Raw genomic sequence first — 16,244 nt, forward strand, 5'->3', positions numbered from 1 at the left:
TTGACTTTAACATTATCTGCATTGATTCAAATTGCTCTGCAGGTTAACTCCCAATGATACTTTTTGGTATATGAAAGAGGAAAAATGTAAAAATTTCCGTACATTACCTCCTTTGTCACTTAAATCTTTTTCTTTTTCTTTCTCGTTGCTGGTAATTATTTCAATGAAAGACGGGATGCAAGTCGTACACTTAGGAATAAAAAGAGAGGTTACTTGAAGGAAAAACTGAATGATGTAGAAACAAATAGTAAGAATAAAAACATTAGAGATTTATGTAAGGGTATAAAGGAATTTAAGAACGGATATCAGCCAAGGGTAAACGTGATCAAGGATGAGAATGGTGACTTGCTTGCAGACTCTCCATCAGTCCTAAACAGATGGAAAAACTATTTTGCGCAACTACTAAATGTACATAGGCCAGATAGAAATGATCGGGACGAAATTGAAATACAAACTGCTGAGCCATTTATACCCAAACCCACGCTTTCAGAAGTCGAAATTGCGATAGAAAATCTGAAAAAGTACAAGTCTCCAGGTATCGATCAAATTCCAGCAGAATTAATACAAGAGGGTGGAAGTGCATTATATAGCGAAATTTATAAACTTGTACTTGCTGTTTGGGAAAGGGAAATTGTACCAGAATAATGGAAGGAGTCCATAATTGTACCTATTTTTAAGAAGGGGGACAAAACCAACTTTGGTAACTTTCGAGGAATATCACTTTTGTTGACGTCGTACAAAATTTTGTCCAATATTCTTTTAAGAAGATTAGCTCTGTACGTAGATGAAATTATTGGAGATCATCAGTGCGGTTTTAGGCGTAATAGATCGACTATTGATCAGATTTTTTGTATTCGACAGATAATGGATAAAAAATGGGAGTAAGGGTACAGTACATCAGTTATTCATAGATTTCAAAAAGGCATATGACTCGGTTAAGAGGGAAGTATTATATGATATTCTTATTGAATTTGGTATTCCCAAGAAACTAGTTCGATTAATTAAAATGTGTCTCAGTGAAACATACAGCAGAGTCCATATAGATCAGTTTCTATCTGATGCTTTTCCAATTCACTGCGGGCTAAAGCAGGGAGATGCACTATCACCTTTACTTTTTAACTTCGCTTTAGAATATGCCATAACAGGCAGGGTTTGGAATTGAACGGGTTACATCAGCTTCTTGTCTATGCGGATGACGTGAATATGTTAGGAGAAAATCCACAAACGATTAGGGAAAACACGGGAATTTTACTGGAAGCAAGTAAAACGATTGGTTTGGAAGTAAATCCCGAAAAGACAAAGTATATGATTATGTCTCGTGACCAGAATATTGTACGAAATGGAAATATAAAAATTGTAGATTTATCCTTCGAAGGGGTGGAAAAATTCAAATATCTTGGAGCAACAGTAACAAATATAAATGACACTCGGGAGGAAATTAAACACAAAATAAATATGGGAAATGCGTGTTATTATTCGGTTGAGAAGCTTTTATCATCTAGTCTGCTGTCAAAAAATCTGAAAGTTAGAATTTATAAAACAATTATATTACCGGTTGTTCTGTATGGTTGTGAAACTTGGACTCTCACTCTGAGAGAGGAACATAGGTTAAGGGTGTTTGAGAATAAGGTGCTTAGGAAAATATTTGGGGCTAAGCGGGATGAAGTTACAGGAGAATGGAGAAAGTTACACAATGCAGAACTGCACGCATTGTATTCTTCACATGACATAATTAGGAACATTAAATCTAGACGTTTGAGATGGGCAGGGCATGTAGCACGTATGGGCAAATCCAGAAATGCATATAGAGTGTTAGTTGGGAGACCGGAGGGAAAAAGACCTTTGGGGAGGCCGAGACGTAGATGGGAAGATAATATTAAAATGGATATGAGGGAAGTGGGATATGATGATAGAGACTGGATTAATCTTGCACAGGATAGGGACCGATGGCGGGCTTATGTGAGGGCGGCAATGAACCTTCGGGTTCCTTAAAAGCCATTTGTAAGTAAGGTAACTCTATAGCATCTATTAAATGCTTTATGGTTGTGCTAACAGATGGAGTTACTTGTCAACAATGTGATGCTGAAACGTGTTCAGGTACTGCCCAGCGATAGTCCTGATGTATTTTATATTTTGATGATTGGCTAATTAATATTAACCTGGCACACTCACAATCACATTCACATCCATTCAAATTTCCAGACCCTAGACACCCAGGTAATTTTTCTTTTTCAAGAAAAATTCACAGAGAGCCCGGGAATCGAACCCGGGACCTCCAGATCTGGAAGCCAGCATGCTGACCAACAGACCACTGAAGCAGTCTACTTAAATCTTGTAGTAATTATTCTCGCCTATTACTGTATCAGAAAAATTAATTCCTCTTTATTGGTGCCCTCACCAATTTATTAATGCTAAACCAGGAGAATCCAGGAATTTTTAGAAGTCATATTTGAAACGTTTACTAAGCAACTAACATTTCTCAGTGAGCAGCTAGACAATGTGATTGACCGCAGCCTGCTAACTCAGCAAAATGCAACAGTAATGCAAGCCATTTCATAATAAGAAATAAGTGAGGTGGAGGATCTGCTGAGAATGGATACCACAAGTCTAAGGGAGATCATCAATATCATTAATAGTAAACTGGAAGATTTACAAAAAGAAAACAATATATTAAAAAAGAAGGTGAAATATTTAGAAGAGAAAAGGAGGAACAATCTAATCTTCTTTGGTGTTGAAGAGCAAGTGAAAAAACAGCCTTGGGACACGTATGAAGTGATAGTGAATGTGTGGTGGGAGTGGAACAAGTGAAAAAAGTGTATAGAATGGGAAACAGGAGTAATAGGTCCATTTTGGTTAGGCTGGCAAACTGGATGATTAAGGAGAAAATCATAGATAGTAAGAAAACACTGAAAGACTCGAGTATTAGTATAGACGACGATTTTGAATATGAGGTGAGGTGCAGAAGAAGGTGTTAGTGCCATTTATGAAAGCAGCTAGGAAAAATGAACATTATGTAAAATAAATTAAGAATAAGTTGAAAATTAATGGGAGGTTATTCAATGTCGAATTTTGTTTAGAAAATTTGAATGAGTCGACAAATGGAGAGAATATAAATGAAAGAAAAAGAATAGAGCTAAAAGAGAGAGTAAGCGGGATTGTAAATAGAATTGCAAGGAATAGAAAAGGTAAAGTTGCGGAAGGCATGAGGGCAATGACACAGGAGATTGCGATGGAAGGATGTCGGAAGAAATCATCAATGTCAGCAAATTCCTCTCAGACGTTAAAGAACTCTCAGGTGATGGCGATGACGACATCATCAGAAAGACAACCAGCAATGACATTACTTCAAGGTCAAGTCAGAGGAGTGAAGTTGCAGAAAAGTGGAAAAATAAGCCAAGTATCAGATGGTAACAGAGGTGGAGAACTTGGAGTTGGAAGGCAGAAGGAGGGAGAGAAGAATGGTGAATCAACGAGAGAAGAGAATGGAGAAGGGGGAAGTGAAACAAGTGCAGAGAGTTGTTGTTTTCTAATGCCAGGCGTTTGACAATAAAGTCATTTGACCTCTTGCATTCCAATATTTTTCAAAGATATTATCATGGTCAGCCACTGAAGCACAGATTTTGAGGTGTTCCGAATCCATTTCTTGGTTTGAGTTCCACAATGGGCAGTTAGGGGACTGATATATTCCAATTTTATGCAGGTGATTGGGCTGTTGCCAATCTAAATGCAGCTACAGACGATTTTCGTGGTAAATCGGGAATTAACTGTGGATTATGATGCAGAGAGTTCCATTTTTCCCTTGAGATTGTATTATCAAATTTTGTTTGTTGTAGTCTAAGTATGTAGATTTAATAAACCTTTTCACAGAGTAATACGTAGATTAAGTGCAGAGAGTAGAAGGGGAAGTTCGGAAAGTTTTAATCGAGTTATTGTAAAAATTGATTTGAACGGATGCACTTCGTCAAGGTTATGGAATTGTTTTTTTTAAGACCAGTTATGAATGAAGTGGAACCAATATTCTAGGGTATGAGCGCTAATGTGATTGTGTTAAAACTATTTTTACGGTGAATTTAAAAATAGTTTGTTTTGCTGAAATAGTAAATAAGGGTTATGTCTTCTATAGATAGTCCCGCGCCGTGGCATCGCGGTCTAAGGCATCTCGCCTAGGACTCGTATTACAGAATGCGCGCTGGTTCGAGTCCTCATGGGGGAAGAAATTTTCTCATGAAATTTCGGCCAGTGTATGGGACCAGTGCCCACCCAGCATCGTGATGCACTTGGGGAGCTACTATAGGTAGCGAAATCCGGTTACAAATACCAGCTATAACAGCTGGGGGGATCATTGTGCTAACCACACGATACCTCCTTTCTGGTTGGATGATCGTCCACCTCTCCTTCGCCATGTGGGTGTGAGGCCAGCAGCCGGCTTGTCGGTCTAGGCCCTTCACGGGCTGTAGCGCCAGGGATTATTATTATTATTATTATTTCTTCTATAGTTAATAAGTTTAAAGGTATTAATGTTACGTACAGGGGAAATTATTTAGTTAATTATGAGAAAGGTGGGATTGAAGTTGAATGAGAAAATTAGTATAAATAGCTATTAGTGTAGCTGAAAATAAGAAAAGTGAAGTAGTTTAATAAAGTGTGATAAATTAGGAGGTATAAGTGAAAGTGAAAGTACATGAAAGATAGCCTATAGTTAAGAGCAGGTATTAAGATCATGATTAGTCTGCGTTTTAAGCTGTAAATAGTGTAAATAAGAGAATGCTGACCCGAATACATAAATGTGAAGGGTCAGCAGGACTGAATATATTGAGAGAAATGTATATACCATATATCATATCATACTAAGCAACTATTGACGTTTGAAACTGATCATTTGGTCAGATTGCAGAGACTCTCAGGACTTGGTGAGATGCTTGATGGCTGTGTTTCAAGAAGTGCAGTCTGGAAATGCAAAACCATTTGTAAGTAAATAGTGATGGATTATTTCAATAGCTTGTAAATGAATTCTCTGGTTGGCGGACAAAAGGACTTAAGTCACTTCATACAAAATTTTACAAAAGGAATTTTCGAAGATTTAAACAACTGCTGTAAATTCGAAAAGTGACTTGTTTCGGATATTTAATGATTTTCTTGATTTTTTGACGTTACTGGTTTTAGGATTTCTTTCAGGAAAAGGGTTTAATGAAGAAAATCTTATATCACAAAAAATAATGACTTAAGCTCTTTTGCCCGCTCACTGAAGAATTGATGTTTAAAACAGAATTGAGATTTCATACTGAAAGAAAAAAAATTATATCATCCTTTATGATTAGTATCTTTAAAGTGTCAAGAATGTTTGTTGGAATATCTGCACCACTCAGCACCAAGTGCCAGGGCTATACAGAATTATGAATATAAATTGAAAAGTTACATTTGTTAGGTACTGTCATGTCATAACTAAGTGCTGAAGTTGTATCTAAAATACTCAAAATAGATTTTTCCGAGGTGTATTTTAGTAGCTGAACAGCTAGAGCATTGGCTTTGCATCCAGGTAACCCAGGTTCGAATCCTGGTGGGTTCAAGTGGAATTTGTGGAGGACTAAGACAGTGCTTGATGGTAGGTTTTTGCAGTGTAATTCGGTTTCCTCTACTGACATTCCACCATTGCTCCGTTAATAGCACATATCTAGACTTTTATATTGCATAATTATATCCTTTTTTCTGGCTTTAGTGCATATATTAACTTGCATAATAGTGCCTTTAATGAACGTCACTTCGTAGAATCTGGTATTTGCATGTTATTTGTCTATTGAAAAGAAAAAGAGCTACCGGCAATACGGTTTCGTGGCATTGTACCTGACAACTAATCTTTAGACTTTCCACTTTGTTATACAGAAATTTTCAATCCTCAATTCTCACTCTTTACAAGCCAGAGATCAAAATACTGAAAGAAAGGATGGCAGAAGCAGCATGTTTGCAAACTGGAATCTAGCATACTTTTGTGTCGAATTGTGAAGTGTTGCTATAGCTCCTGTTAGAACTGCAAGAAGAGATCTTGGGCCTAGATCATTTATGTAACAGATAACTCATTGCTATGTTAAAATCGGTAGCACTTTGAAGAGAACAACTGCCAGGATCGCCACCCATCCGCCATAAACAAACATGAGATGGCAGTACAGTCGGTAATGAAATTCAAATGGGAATTATGATGTGACTCCTTATGTAACAACTAGATGGCAGCATAGTAAACCTGACAAAAGTTGTTAACGTCAAAGCCTATAAGGCAGACCTATCTGGGTATATAATTATGATCTAGGCCTTGGGTCAAAATGGATTGAGGGAAAGGAATTTCTGAAGATGGACAGTGAAGTAGATTATTGTGATTGTTGTAATAAAGTAAGTATTTTTGGCACACGATAGCATCACAGTTAAGGTGTAATGCTACAAAGTTGGAAGATTGCGGGTAAAAAGCATTTGCATGGAAATCCGGGTTCGACTCATAAAATAACAGTAAAGTCAGTTACGACTTCAACAAAACTTGCAGAGCAATTGTTCTGTACATTTCAAATGGCAATGTTAGGAAATACCTGCAGAGATATTAAAGGATAAACTCTTTCTTCAGTTATTTGGAGGCTGGGAATTGGAAACTGATTACTTTATTGCTGCATGTGTCGCAACAAACAACTTTTATAAAAACTAGGTTTTTTTTAATTCTGTCAAATTATAATATTTTGTTAACTGGGCCGTAAAATGTGAAATTTAGAGTTTACTAGGATAGAAATTGCATAGGTTCAACTTCAAAGTCTGAAGCTTAGATTAAAAAGTGATAATGCAACATTTAATCATATTTATTAAATACTGCGTACAAAACCAGTATGAATAGGAGAAACTTGGAACATAACATTCACGAATGGTGATATGCCGAAAGTGTTTTTATAAACATATGCCTTCTCGTATGCTATAGTTATGCGGTCATACTTATTTCCATAGGTGCACCCCAAGAATCCAACAAACATAGCTCGAATAATTACAGAATGTATTCACAGTGGATTTGTGTTACCAGAACTCAGTGGGACAAAAGCTGTGGAATATCTTATCGAGATTGGGCTGAATAAATTGTCCAAGGACTATGCAAACATTTTCCTACATTCTGAATTGGCAACTTTGGAACAGTTAAATTTGTCGTCTGCTGACGCTAATATGTAAGTATTTTAAAGAGAGTGTTGCTGATAGTTAATAAATGTGTTTTGAAACAAAACCTATAGATGAAAATTTGTAATTTAAATTATATACATACTTCTTACATTCATTAAATTTGTTTAATTAACAAGATATTGTCTTGATTTGTAGCATGGATAATCCACGTGGTAGACTAGATACTCTAGCCAGGCTTCATGTGACATTGGAAATCCTTCTACTTGTTGCATCTAAAATGCAGTTCTGTCTTACATCTCTTGCGGCTTACATACTCAATAATATCCACACTCAAGTGAGTAACTGTTGTACATGTTTCAAGGGATTCTGAAAAAATGGTTTTATCGAAATATCCCATTTCTCATTAGTGATCTCTTGTTAGTATAGATGTGTAATGGAATATCATCATATTTTAGGTTAAATCTGTAACACAGCTCTTGGAAACTGGTCATTTAAAGTTCAAAGCACCTGTTGTCACTAAGGATGTACAAGAAGTTATTACCAGGTAAGGTTTTTTTTTTTTTAATTATTGTGCATATTGATGGAAGTTAGAAAGTATAAACAATTTTGTGTGTTATCTGTGGTGATATTGTGTCATATGGCAATAATAATAAAGTTGCAGTGTTTAATTAGATATCGTAAGAAAAAAAAAATCACATACCCTGAGAATTCACTATAGGAAAAATATAGAAAAATCTGTGACTTAAATTTTACAGTATGTTTAATGCCATTGAAATTGTTATTAGAGGAGAAAAATTCGCTCCAGTGCTGGGGAACGAACTCAGATCCTTGGTTGTACGTATCAAGCACTCTAACCACTGAGCTACGCCGAAGCTCAATCCACAGCACTGGATCGAATCCCTCTCCTCTAGTGTTATTCCCTTTGTGGCCTTACTCCATGTTCGACATATATGTTGATGTATATTGAATCAACTGGTGTTATACAAAGAGCGCACTCAATTGAGTGACTTGGTGGCCGGGATTCCACAGTATATGCACTGTTGGGCGAACATAATTAAATTGTAGCAATGATGTTTTTAATTTATTGAAAATAAGGTTACATACAGTAACATGTGTCAAAAAAGACACATGACCACCAGGCATGTTGTCATAGAGATGTCATCCAGTATCATTTAAAGTGAATGTTTCCCAAATACATTTCCTTTTATTGTAAAAATATTGTTTTATTATAAAAATATTTGAAAACACCACTACCATTGCTGAAAGAATATGTATCAAATTCATTCTATTTTGTTGTTGACAGGAGATATTTCAGTTCTCGTCTAGAACTAACTTCAGTGGGAAAAATTTACAAAGTGAGTTCGGTTCTGTATTGTAGCACACTTCCTGTTTTCCCATATATTCGGCATACTTCAAACATTCCAACAGGTGAGCAAAGGAAACATGATTTGTATTTCATTTTTATGTAGGCCTATTTTATACTTTCGTTTACTATCCTTATGACAAGTTCCTTTTTTATAATCCATAGTTTTATTTTGAATGAGGCAAATGTTTTCTCTCCAGAAATGCTATCCTGACTTTCGCCTTTGGAGACTTTGCAGTTAACAGTAGACTGTGAATCTTCTAGGAAAATAGTATTCAATCCTTTTTGCTAGCGTACCCCCAAAATCTTACATTTTTTTACCTTTGCACCCCCAAACTGCATTGTCATTATGTGAGACATGACAAAAAACAATGTAAAGTCTAATAATTGTCGACAAATACATTTTTACATACGTAGTCAATGAGTCTGTGGGATAGGGATATGCATACCATACATTGAATATCACTGTTCTAGGAGATGTGTTCCAATAGCCCTCATGCTCCATAGCTTTCATATAATGCAGCATTTTTAATAAGTTACACATTAATGCATACAATAACAGGTTTTTTTTTTTCTCAACCTCTCATGAATATGCCTATAAGTTTGATCCAGAAAGTCGACAGACACATTTTCAGACCATTCTTCTCACACCTGTAATTTCTAAACTACACAACATATTCCAAAGAAGTAAATGTGATTGACAGACGAAGGATTAAGGCATCCAACATGACTTTGTGTTGGAGTGAGTGATGTCATCTAGTGATATGTGGGAGGGTAGATGTTGCACGATTTGATGGGTCACATGGCAGCCAAAACAATGTAACTCGAGAATGTGAAGCAATAGAACGTTCAAGCTATAAACATTGGAGAAAATATATGAATTATCTATTTTCTAATCTATTCAATGTTAACTTTAACAATCATTGTAATTGTCAGATCACATCAAATTTCATTTATTAATCAAACGTTTTTAATAGGAAATGAAATATCCACAGTGGTGTTAAACGATTCATAACAAACAAGGTTACAGTCTCAATTATTGAGCATCATAAGCAGTTGACAAGTTTAATTGCAAAAATTAACGAGTGAAGTTGAGTGAAGAGAGAAAATTCACAATGTCAGACTTACACAGTGCGTATAAGCATTCCATCCCAAGAGACATTTTTACACATAAAATTTGCGCCTCCAATATAGCTTACTCCGATTTCTGTATGTTGTTAACAGACATAACTAAACAACAAAGAATCAGAGACAGCTGTCATGTGTTTACTTTCTGAAAGGCTTGGGGAGAAGGAGCATCACTCATTTTGAATCTGTCTAGTTTATAAGACTCATTTCAGCAGAGAAAATATATGCAGTGGACAAACTTTTTACTGTTTTATTTTGGTTATCCTCAACTAGGATTACCAGGTATCCTGTTTTCTATAAAATGTCCTGTAATTAAGGCTGGAAGAACTTGTGCCAAATGGATCTCTTACACCAGAAATCCCGTATCTGCAGACATTATGTTATAGTTGCTAACATTTTGTATTTTTCTTTTTCATATTTTTTGTAGGGATATCAAGTGTAAAAATATGTCACTTTTTTATTAAATAGTTGTACGAGGTGCGTCCATAAAGTAACTTTCCCACTCGTCCCACAGCTAGCAAACCATATGTTGCACAAAGTGACTGCATGTAAGTGATAGCGTAATGTCCTGGCATGGTGCATGCACTAGCAGAACTTTCCGAGTGCTCTCAGTAGCTTCGTTGCATTGATTGAAGATGGACGCTCCTATTCCATCTCGCTCTGCATGTGAAGTGCGGTCAGTGATAAAGTTTTTGAATGCACAGGACATAGCGCCGATTGAAATTTATTGTCAGCTGTGCCAGGTCTATGGGCATAACGTCATGAACAAGCAGTGGTGCGTTGCTCCACAAGGTCGTCTGTGATGATGGTTGGCCTCCCACTGCGCTCCTCGTCATGCACATTTTGGCGTCCTGCTGAAAATTGTCTACACCAGCACCGCACCATCTGTTTGCTCATGACGTTAGGCCCATAGACCTGGCACAGCTGACAATAAATTTCAATCGGCTTTATGCCCTGTGCATTCAAAAACTTTATCACTGATCGCACTTCATGCGGCGGGAGCTGGAATAGGAACGTCCATCTTCAACCAATGAGATGAAGCTACTGAGAGCACTCGAGAAGTTCCGCTAGCACATGAGCCATGCTAGGACATCATTCTATCATGTACACGCAGTCACTTCGCGCAACATATGGTTTGCTAGTTGTGGGACGAGTGGGAAATTTACTTTATGGATGCGCCTCGTATGAAGGGAAAAGTGTTTGTAGTACAACTAGTTCTTTTCTGTATTTGTTTTGTAAACCTTTCCTACATATATATAATTATGTAAAATTATAATTTTTTTAAGAAACTTTCATTTGCTTCTCTCTTTCCCAACTGTCAATCTCTCTTCTCCATACGTGGTAACCATCACCATTTTTCAGGTATTTTATTTTTTTACAATTTATTTGCATAATCAGGATCAATCTTATCCGGCAATGCAGGAAAATTTTCGATTGTGGTAATAAATTTATCATTATGGAAAACACTGTCCATACTGGTAAATCACACACATACACCATGAGAGGTACTGTAGTTATCATATGAATAGTACAGTTTGCTTCATTGCATCATCAGCTGCCTTCAAAGCAAAATAATCACCAGCAGCTGATACTCAAAGCACGTTTGAACACTTCTTCTCTGTGTATGTAAATTCTGAATATATTATATACGTACTGGTATCATCATGTAAAAGAGCTCTAATAAGGCAGACTGCACCACACTGTTATCCCTGGTAGATTAACTGCTTGTCCTTCCATTACATGTGGATTTTCGTTGGACTGGCACATACAGTTATGTTAGTTAACAGAACCATTAAATTTAATAGTTGCTTCATCTGATCAAACAATTAAATTCTGAAATAATAATATAGGGGAATGAGTGTTTTGTTACCAATTTTTTTAAGTGTTTTTCATGTTTATATTCAAACTTTTTCTTCACGAATTATAGTGGCTTTATTTATCGACTTTGATGTATTTTATTCAGCTTGCCTGCTGAACTGGAGTTGCGCTTGGGCGCGGGTTCGGTTTCCACTTGGGCTGATTACCTGGTTGGGTGTTTTGCGAGGTTTTCCCCAGCCATAAGGCGAATGTCATGTAATCAATGGCGAATCCTCAGCCTCATCTCACTATCACCAATTCCATCAATGCTAAATAACCCCGTAGTTGATACAGCGTGGTTATTCACTCATTTACAGTGTCCCTACTTATGAGTCATCTTGCAATAATTGTTGTCTGTGTTTGTGGTGGTGGTCCAAATTCATTTCTCCAATGTCTACACCTCACATTCTCCGTTTTCAAGTAACACTTAGGAATACACTTACATTGTTCAGAAGATAAATTGCAGCTTGCCATTTTCACTAGCATTCTGACATTCTTTTTGTCACTCTTTCTTCTTTTGTATATGTGATATTAACATTCAAAATGTGTATAAATCCTAATGAGACACCTGTCTGTTGGTAGCAAATCTATTGTGTGAGTATCACTAAGAAAATTGTGAATACAGTAAAACCTCGATAAGACACACCTGCTTATTACGTTATCCCATGTAATACGCTTTTTTTTGTCCAGTCCCTGAACATTTCATATGTAACGCCTTTATAAAATACCCCATTTGTTGCGCTCAAGTCCCGCATAACTTGCTATTTTTGTGGAATATTTTTTATGTAATTTTCAGCAATGTACTGTAACAGTAATGAAACATCTTGGTCATTGAACTCACTGGTGCCATTAATCTGAAAAGTATTGGTATTCGACCCTTTACCTACGCATTTAAACCTTCATACTTCATACCTTAGTATACCCCACCCTCTTGTTACACTCTCTTATTTGACTCCTTATCTGCGTGGTTAAAGCCTACATACAGTTACAATACCTCACCCTCTTGCTAACCCTCTCTCTCAAACAACATTCCTCACATGGCCATAATAAAATTCTGGAAATTTTTGCTGGGCACTCAGTTTGTTGTCCTTTTGTGTATTGAAGTGTCTGTGAATGTGATTACAATGAGTGTTAAACGAAAAGCCCTTTCTGTGTCGGAAAATTTGGAAATCTTACGAAAGTATGATGAGAACAGTACTCAGAAACAACTCTCCCATCATCGACATTAAGAACGACTCAATCACTACAGCTGCGACGTCGGAAGGATGTAATCGCAGAAACTGAAGTATGGTAAACATGAGGACTTGGAGAACACACACATGGCAAACAACTGTAAATGGCTTTTTTTTTTTTTTCGAAAGAATTTAGTACAGTACATATTGTAAATGTCTTTGACATACAATACAGTAATTACATAATTGAGTAATCTTTCATGAATCATGTACTTCAATAAAGAAAAATGCTAATAGATACTGTATATAAGTCAAAGTTAGTATACCCGTCTAATACGTGGTCCCGGTTAATATGCGTTTTACACCTGGTCCCTTGAACAGCGTCTTATTGGGGTTTTACTGTATGTTAATTTGAAAATATTCCGAATGTATTGTTAACCATGCTGCAAATTTTAAATTATGTTCATATGTTTCCATCGTAGAATCGCAGCTGCTTGATGAAGTTAGTAATGTCATCAATGAGGATGTGTATTGCAGTCATCTGACTTACATCGGCAGCAAACTGGGGAACTTCTAAAAGTGAGATGAAGAATCTCTGTCATTGTGCTAGTACCATAAGTATTTGGGTTGTTATATTACCTGATTGCATTCGATGATTATCAGGGCCTGGATTTTGATTACCTAAAAATAATAAAAAATGATCTATAAAATGACAGAAATCAATAAAGTGATCTAAAAAATGGCTTTAAAATCTCTGTCTTCATTTTAGGGCAGTGGTCTTCAGCACATAGGGTGACCAGATGAAAATGTTCAAGAGCAAGACATTTGAAGAAGAAAAAAAGCAGGACTTTTGAAAAAAAAAAAAACTTGACAACACCCTAAATTCCTTTTCATTCACTGAGAACAATAAAGACAATAGGCAAACACAATACCAAAGCTATCCATTGTTATTAATCTTACAATTTCATTGTTCATACTTCTATGAAGAGGAAAATGTTCTTCAGTAGCTTTGAGGACTTCAATAAATAGGTGTGAAATTCTTTACAAGTCAAATGCTTCAAATTATATTGTACTGTTACAATACCCTTTACTCTTTCTACTGATAGTATGTTCCTTTCATAGTGTTTAAAAAAAAAATGACATATACAGCGAAGTTTGGAAACACTTGACATTCACAACCTGCTCAAAAAGTGTACTCCATGAAAATCTATTGTTTCCAAGAAAAATGCTTTATCTTACTTCAAAACAAATTCTTTTAGAGCACAGAATTCATAAAAAGCATATTTTTCGTATAGCGACAGAAACACATACTCTTGACCTCAGATTGTATCATATATATGTACTGTATTTCAATATTTGGTACATTATGTTGCTGAAAGGCAGAAAACCGGACATTTTGGCTTTATCGTAAAAACCCAGCCGGACGCCCACAAAATACTAAAATAGCAGGACATGTCCGGTGAAATCTGGATATCTGGTCACCCTATCAGCAGTGCACCCTCGGGCTAGCGTCTCTTACCACAGATAAGACATTGCATAACGTGCATCTGTGGCTGCTGGCAGTATGCTTCCTCCCTCTCCCTTCTCATGAAGGTGCATATTTAGATACACTTCTTACCCGTTATCCATTTCAGCAAGTGCTGACGACCACTGTTTTAGGGTATGGCAGTACAGCACAGTTTATACTTTGTAACCTTAGGACTGAAATTAAAAACTAATATGAATTTAAACTCGCGAACTTGTATGTTCTAGGAAAGAGCATGTATAAAAAAATATTACCTTATTCAGAATTATTGCAGTAGGTAACTCCCAGCATGCGCAGATTCTCGAAAGTTAGGGAACACATGTTGTCGGAAAGCACATTTTTGTACTGTGAGAAACTCCTTTCCACATCTGCTGATACAACTGGAGCATATTTGAAATGCGCTAAATCACTGGTAGTGAGATATTATTCAATGCAGGAAGTGTCAAATGCTTCACAAAAGTCTCCTAAAAATCTGACGATTTATTCTTATTCATGGATACATTTTATTGCCGTAAAAGTTGCATGAATTTCTTCTTACTTGAGAGTTACACTGCCCGTATAGGTTTATCACAACCCACATGTTGTTGAACAGTGAATTTTCTTTCGGCTGATACCTTTGTTTCACACAACTTATAAAATAATGCTTCACTGTCCATAGAAAAAACATCATCTCCAAATTCAGATACAATCTGTCTTAAATGAGAAGATTTAGATGGCTTTATTTTAGGCATGGCTGAATGAAACTATGAAAACTGAACACCAAACATTCCTCTCTGAAAATCTATAATTAACTAAATCTGTGACAGTGAAAATAACTAATCAAATGCTTGCCGCGACAAGAAATTGCTAAAATAACTACTTTAAACATGTATGTACATTGTCGAGCATGTTTTTTTCTTTTTATTCTACAGGCAGGTTGGAAAAAGGAGAATGGTTTCAGCGACAACAATAAGTAGGGGAGAGTCGGGTAGTATCGGACAGTGCGTTTCTTTCATCTACCACCATATGGTAGTACCTGAATGACATGGTTACGTTTCTCTATGCGACATCACAGAAACGTAACCACGTCAATCAGGTACTATCATCGTATGGTAGATGAAAGAAACTCACTGTCCGATATTACCCGATGTCCAATACTACCCGACTCCCCTATAGCTAAGACACAGAGACTCAACATGTACATTATCGAGCCACTGATCAAACTTCCATTTATTTTGTTAGATTAAAAATAAATTTTAAATAATCTAAAAATTTTAATTAATTTAATATTTTGCAAAAAGAAAGAAAGAGAAGGACCAGAAAAGGAAGTAAAATGTGAACAGTAATGACTAAAAACTTGAAAAAATGACCTAAAACTTTAAAACTTCAAAAATAGAAAATATGACGAAAAAATGCACAATGGAATTAATATTTTTATAACCAGAGGTTTGTGTTCAGGATTGTAATACTTGAGAGCACTGCATACTGCATGAGGAAAAAAAAAAGATGACGTCATCAAAATCTGGGCTCTGATGATTATTACTGTACTGTATTATATTGGTTACCAAATGCATGCACGCATTGCATTGATTTAGAAATGCTACTTCTACTTCTTAATTTTAATTTTATTAAGAATTTCAGATTAATTTTAATTCTTCTATTAGCATTAGCAGTATGTAAAATTTTGTTGAAGTTCAAGAACAAGAACAGCACATTAACAACAGAATTAAACAATATTTCTAATAGTTACAGTGGTTACAATAATATTACCCTTCATCTCAATTTTTTACAACAGTTGCACTGAAATATAATCACTCCTAGAAACCATTATATCTAACAATCCTGGGGATTTTAGTTATATTTCGAACAATTAAATAAAAATATCAGAAGTATGTGATCGGATGTTTTATTTTCATTCTTGTTAAAAATAATTTAGTCGTATGTATCTTAATACATTTTACAAGATATTTCATATTTACTCAACTGTAAGGTGCCCCTTTTTTTCTCTATTTTTAGTTCGAAAGGGAATAAAAATTGTGTCATTTTAGTATTTTTATGTCATATAGTATAGTTATTTAAT

At 35.9% G+C, this 16,244-nt stretch overlaps 2 protein-coding genes across 6 annotated transcripts in view; both read left to right on the top strand.

The window, feature by feature from the left end:
- The window catches only part of Zwilch (zwilch kinetochore protein), a 32,308-nt gene extending 16,242 nt beyond the window's left edge, over nt 1–16,066 (top strand). For all 5 annotated transcript variants that reach the window (XM_069845329.1, XM_069845328.1, XM_069845327.1 and 2 more), the window contains 6 exons: nt 4,888–4,967; nt 6,976–7,187; nt 7,336–7,474; nt 7,596–7,684; nt 8,444–8,568; nt 13,143–16,066. In XM_069845329.1, the coding sequence (XP_069701430.1) occupies nt 4,888–4,967; nt 6,976–7,187; nt 7,336–7,474; nt 7,596–7,684; nt 8,444–8,568; nt 13,143–13,237 (740 nt within the window). In that variant the 3' untranslated portion in view covers nt 13,238–16,066. The remainder of the gene's footprint in view (nt 1–4,887; nt 4,968–6,975; nt 7,188–7,335; nt 7,475–7,595; nt 7,685–8,443; nt 8,569–13,142) is intronic.
- l(3)72Dn (UTP4 small subunit processome component l(3)72Dn) overlaps nt 13,154–16,244 on the top strand; it is a 66,626-nt gene continuing 63,535 nt past the window's right edge. Inside the window, exon 1 of the mRNA XM_069845326.1 lies at nt 13,154–13,239. The gene's annotated coding sequence lies outside the window, so the exon portion shown is untranslated. The remainder of the gene's footprint in view (nt 13,240–16,244) is intronic.

This window comes from Periplaneta americana, chromosome 14 (assembly GCF_040183065.1).
Source record: "Periplaneta americana isolate PAMFEO1 chromosome 14, P.americana_PAMFEO1_priV1, whole genome shotgun sequence".
In the NCBI taxonomy this organism is placed as follows: Eukaryota; Metazoa; Arthropoda; class Insecta; order Blattodea; family Blattidae; genus Periplaneta; species Periplaneta americana.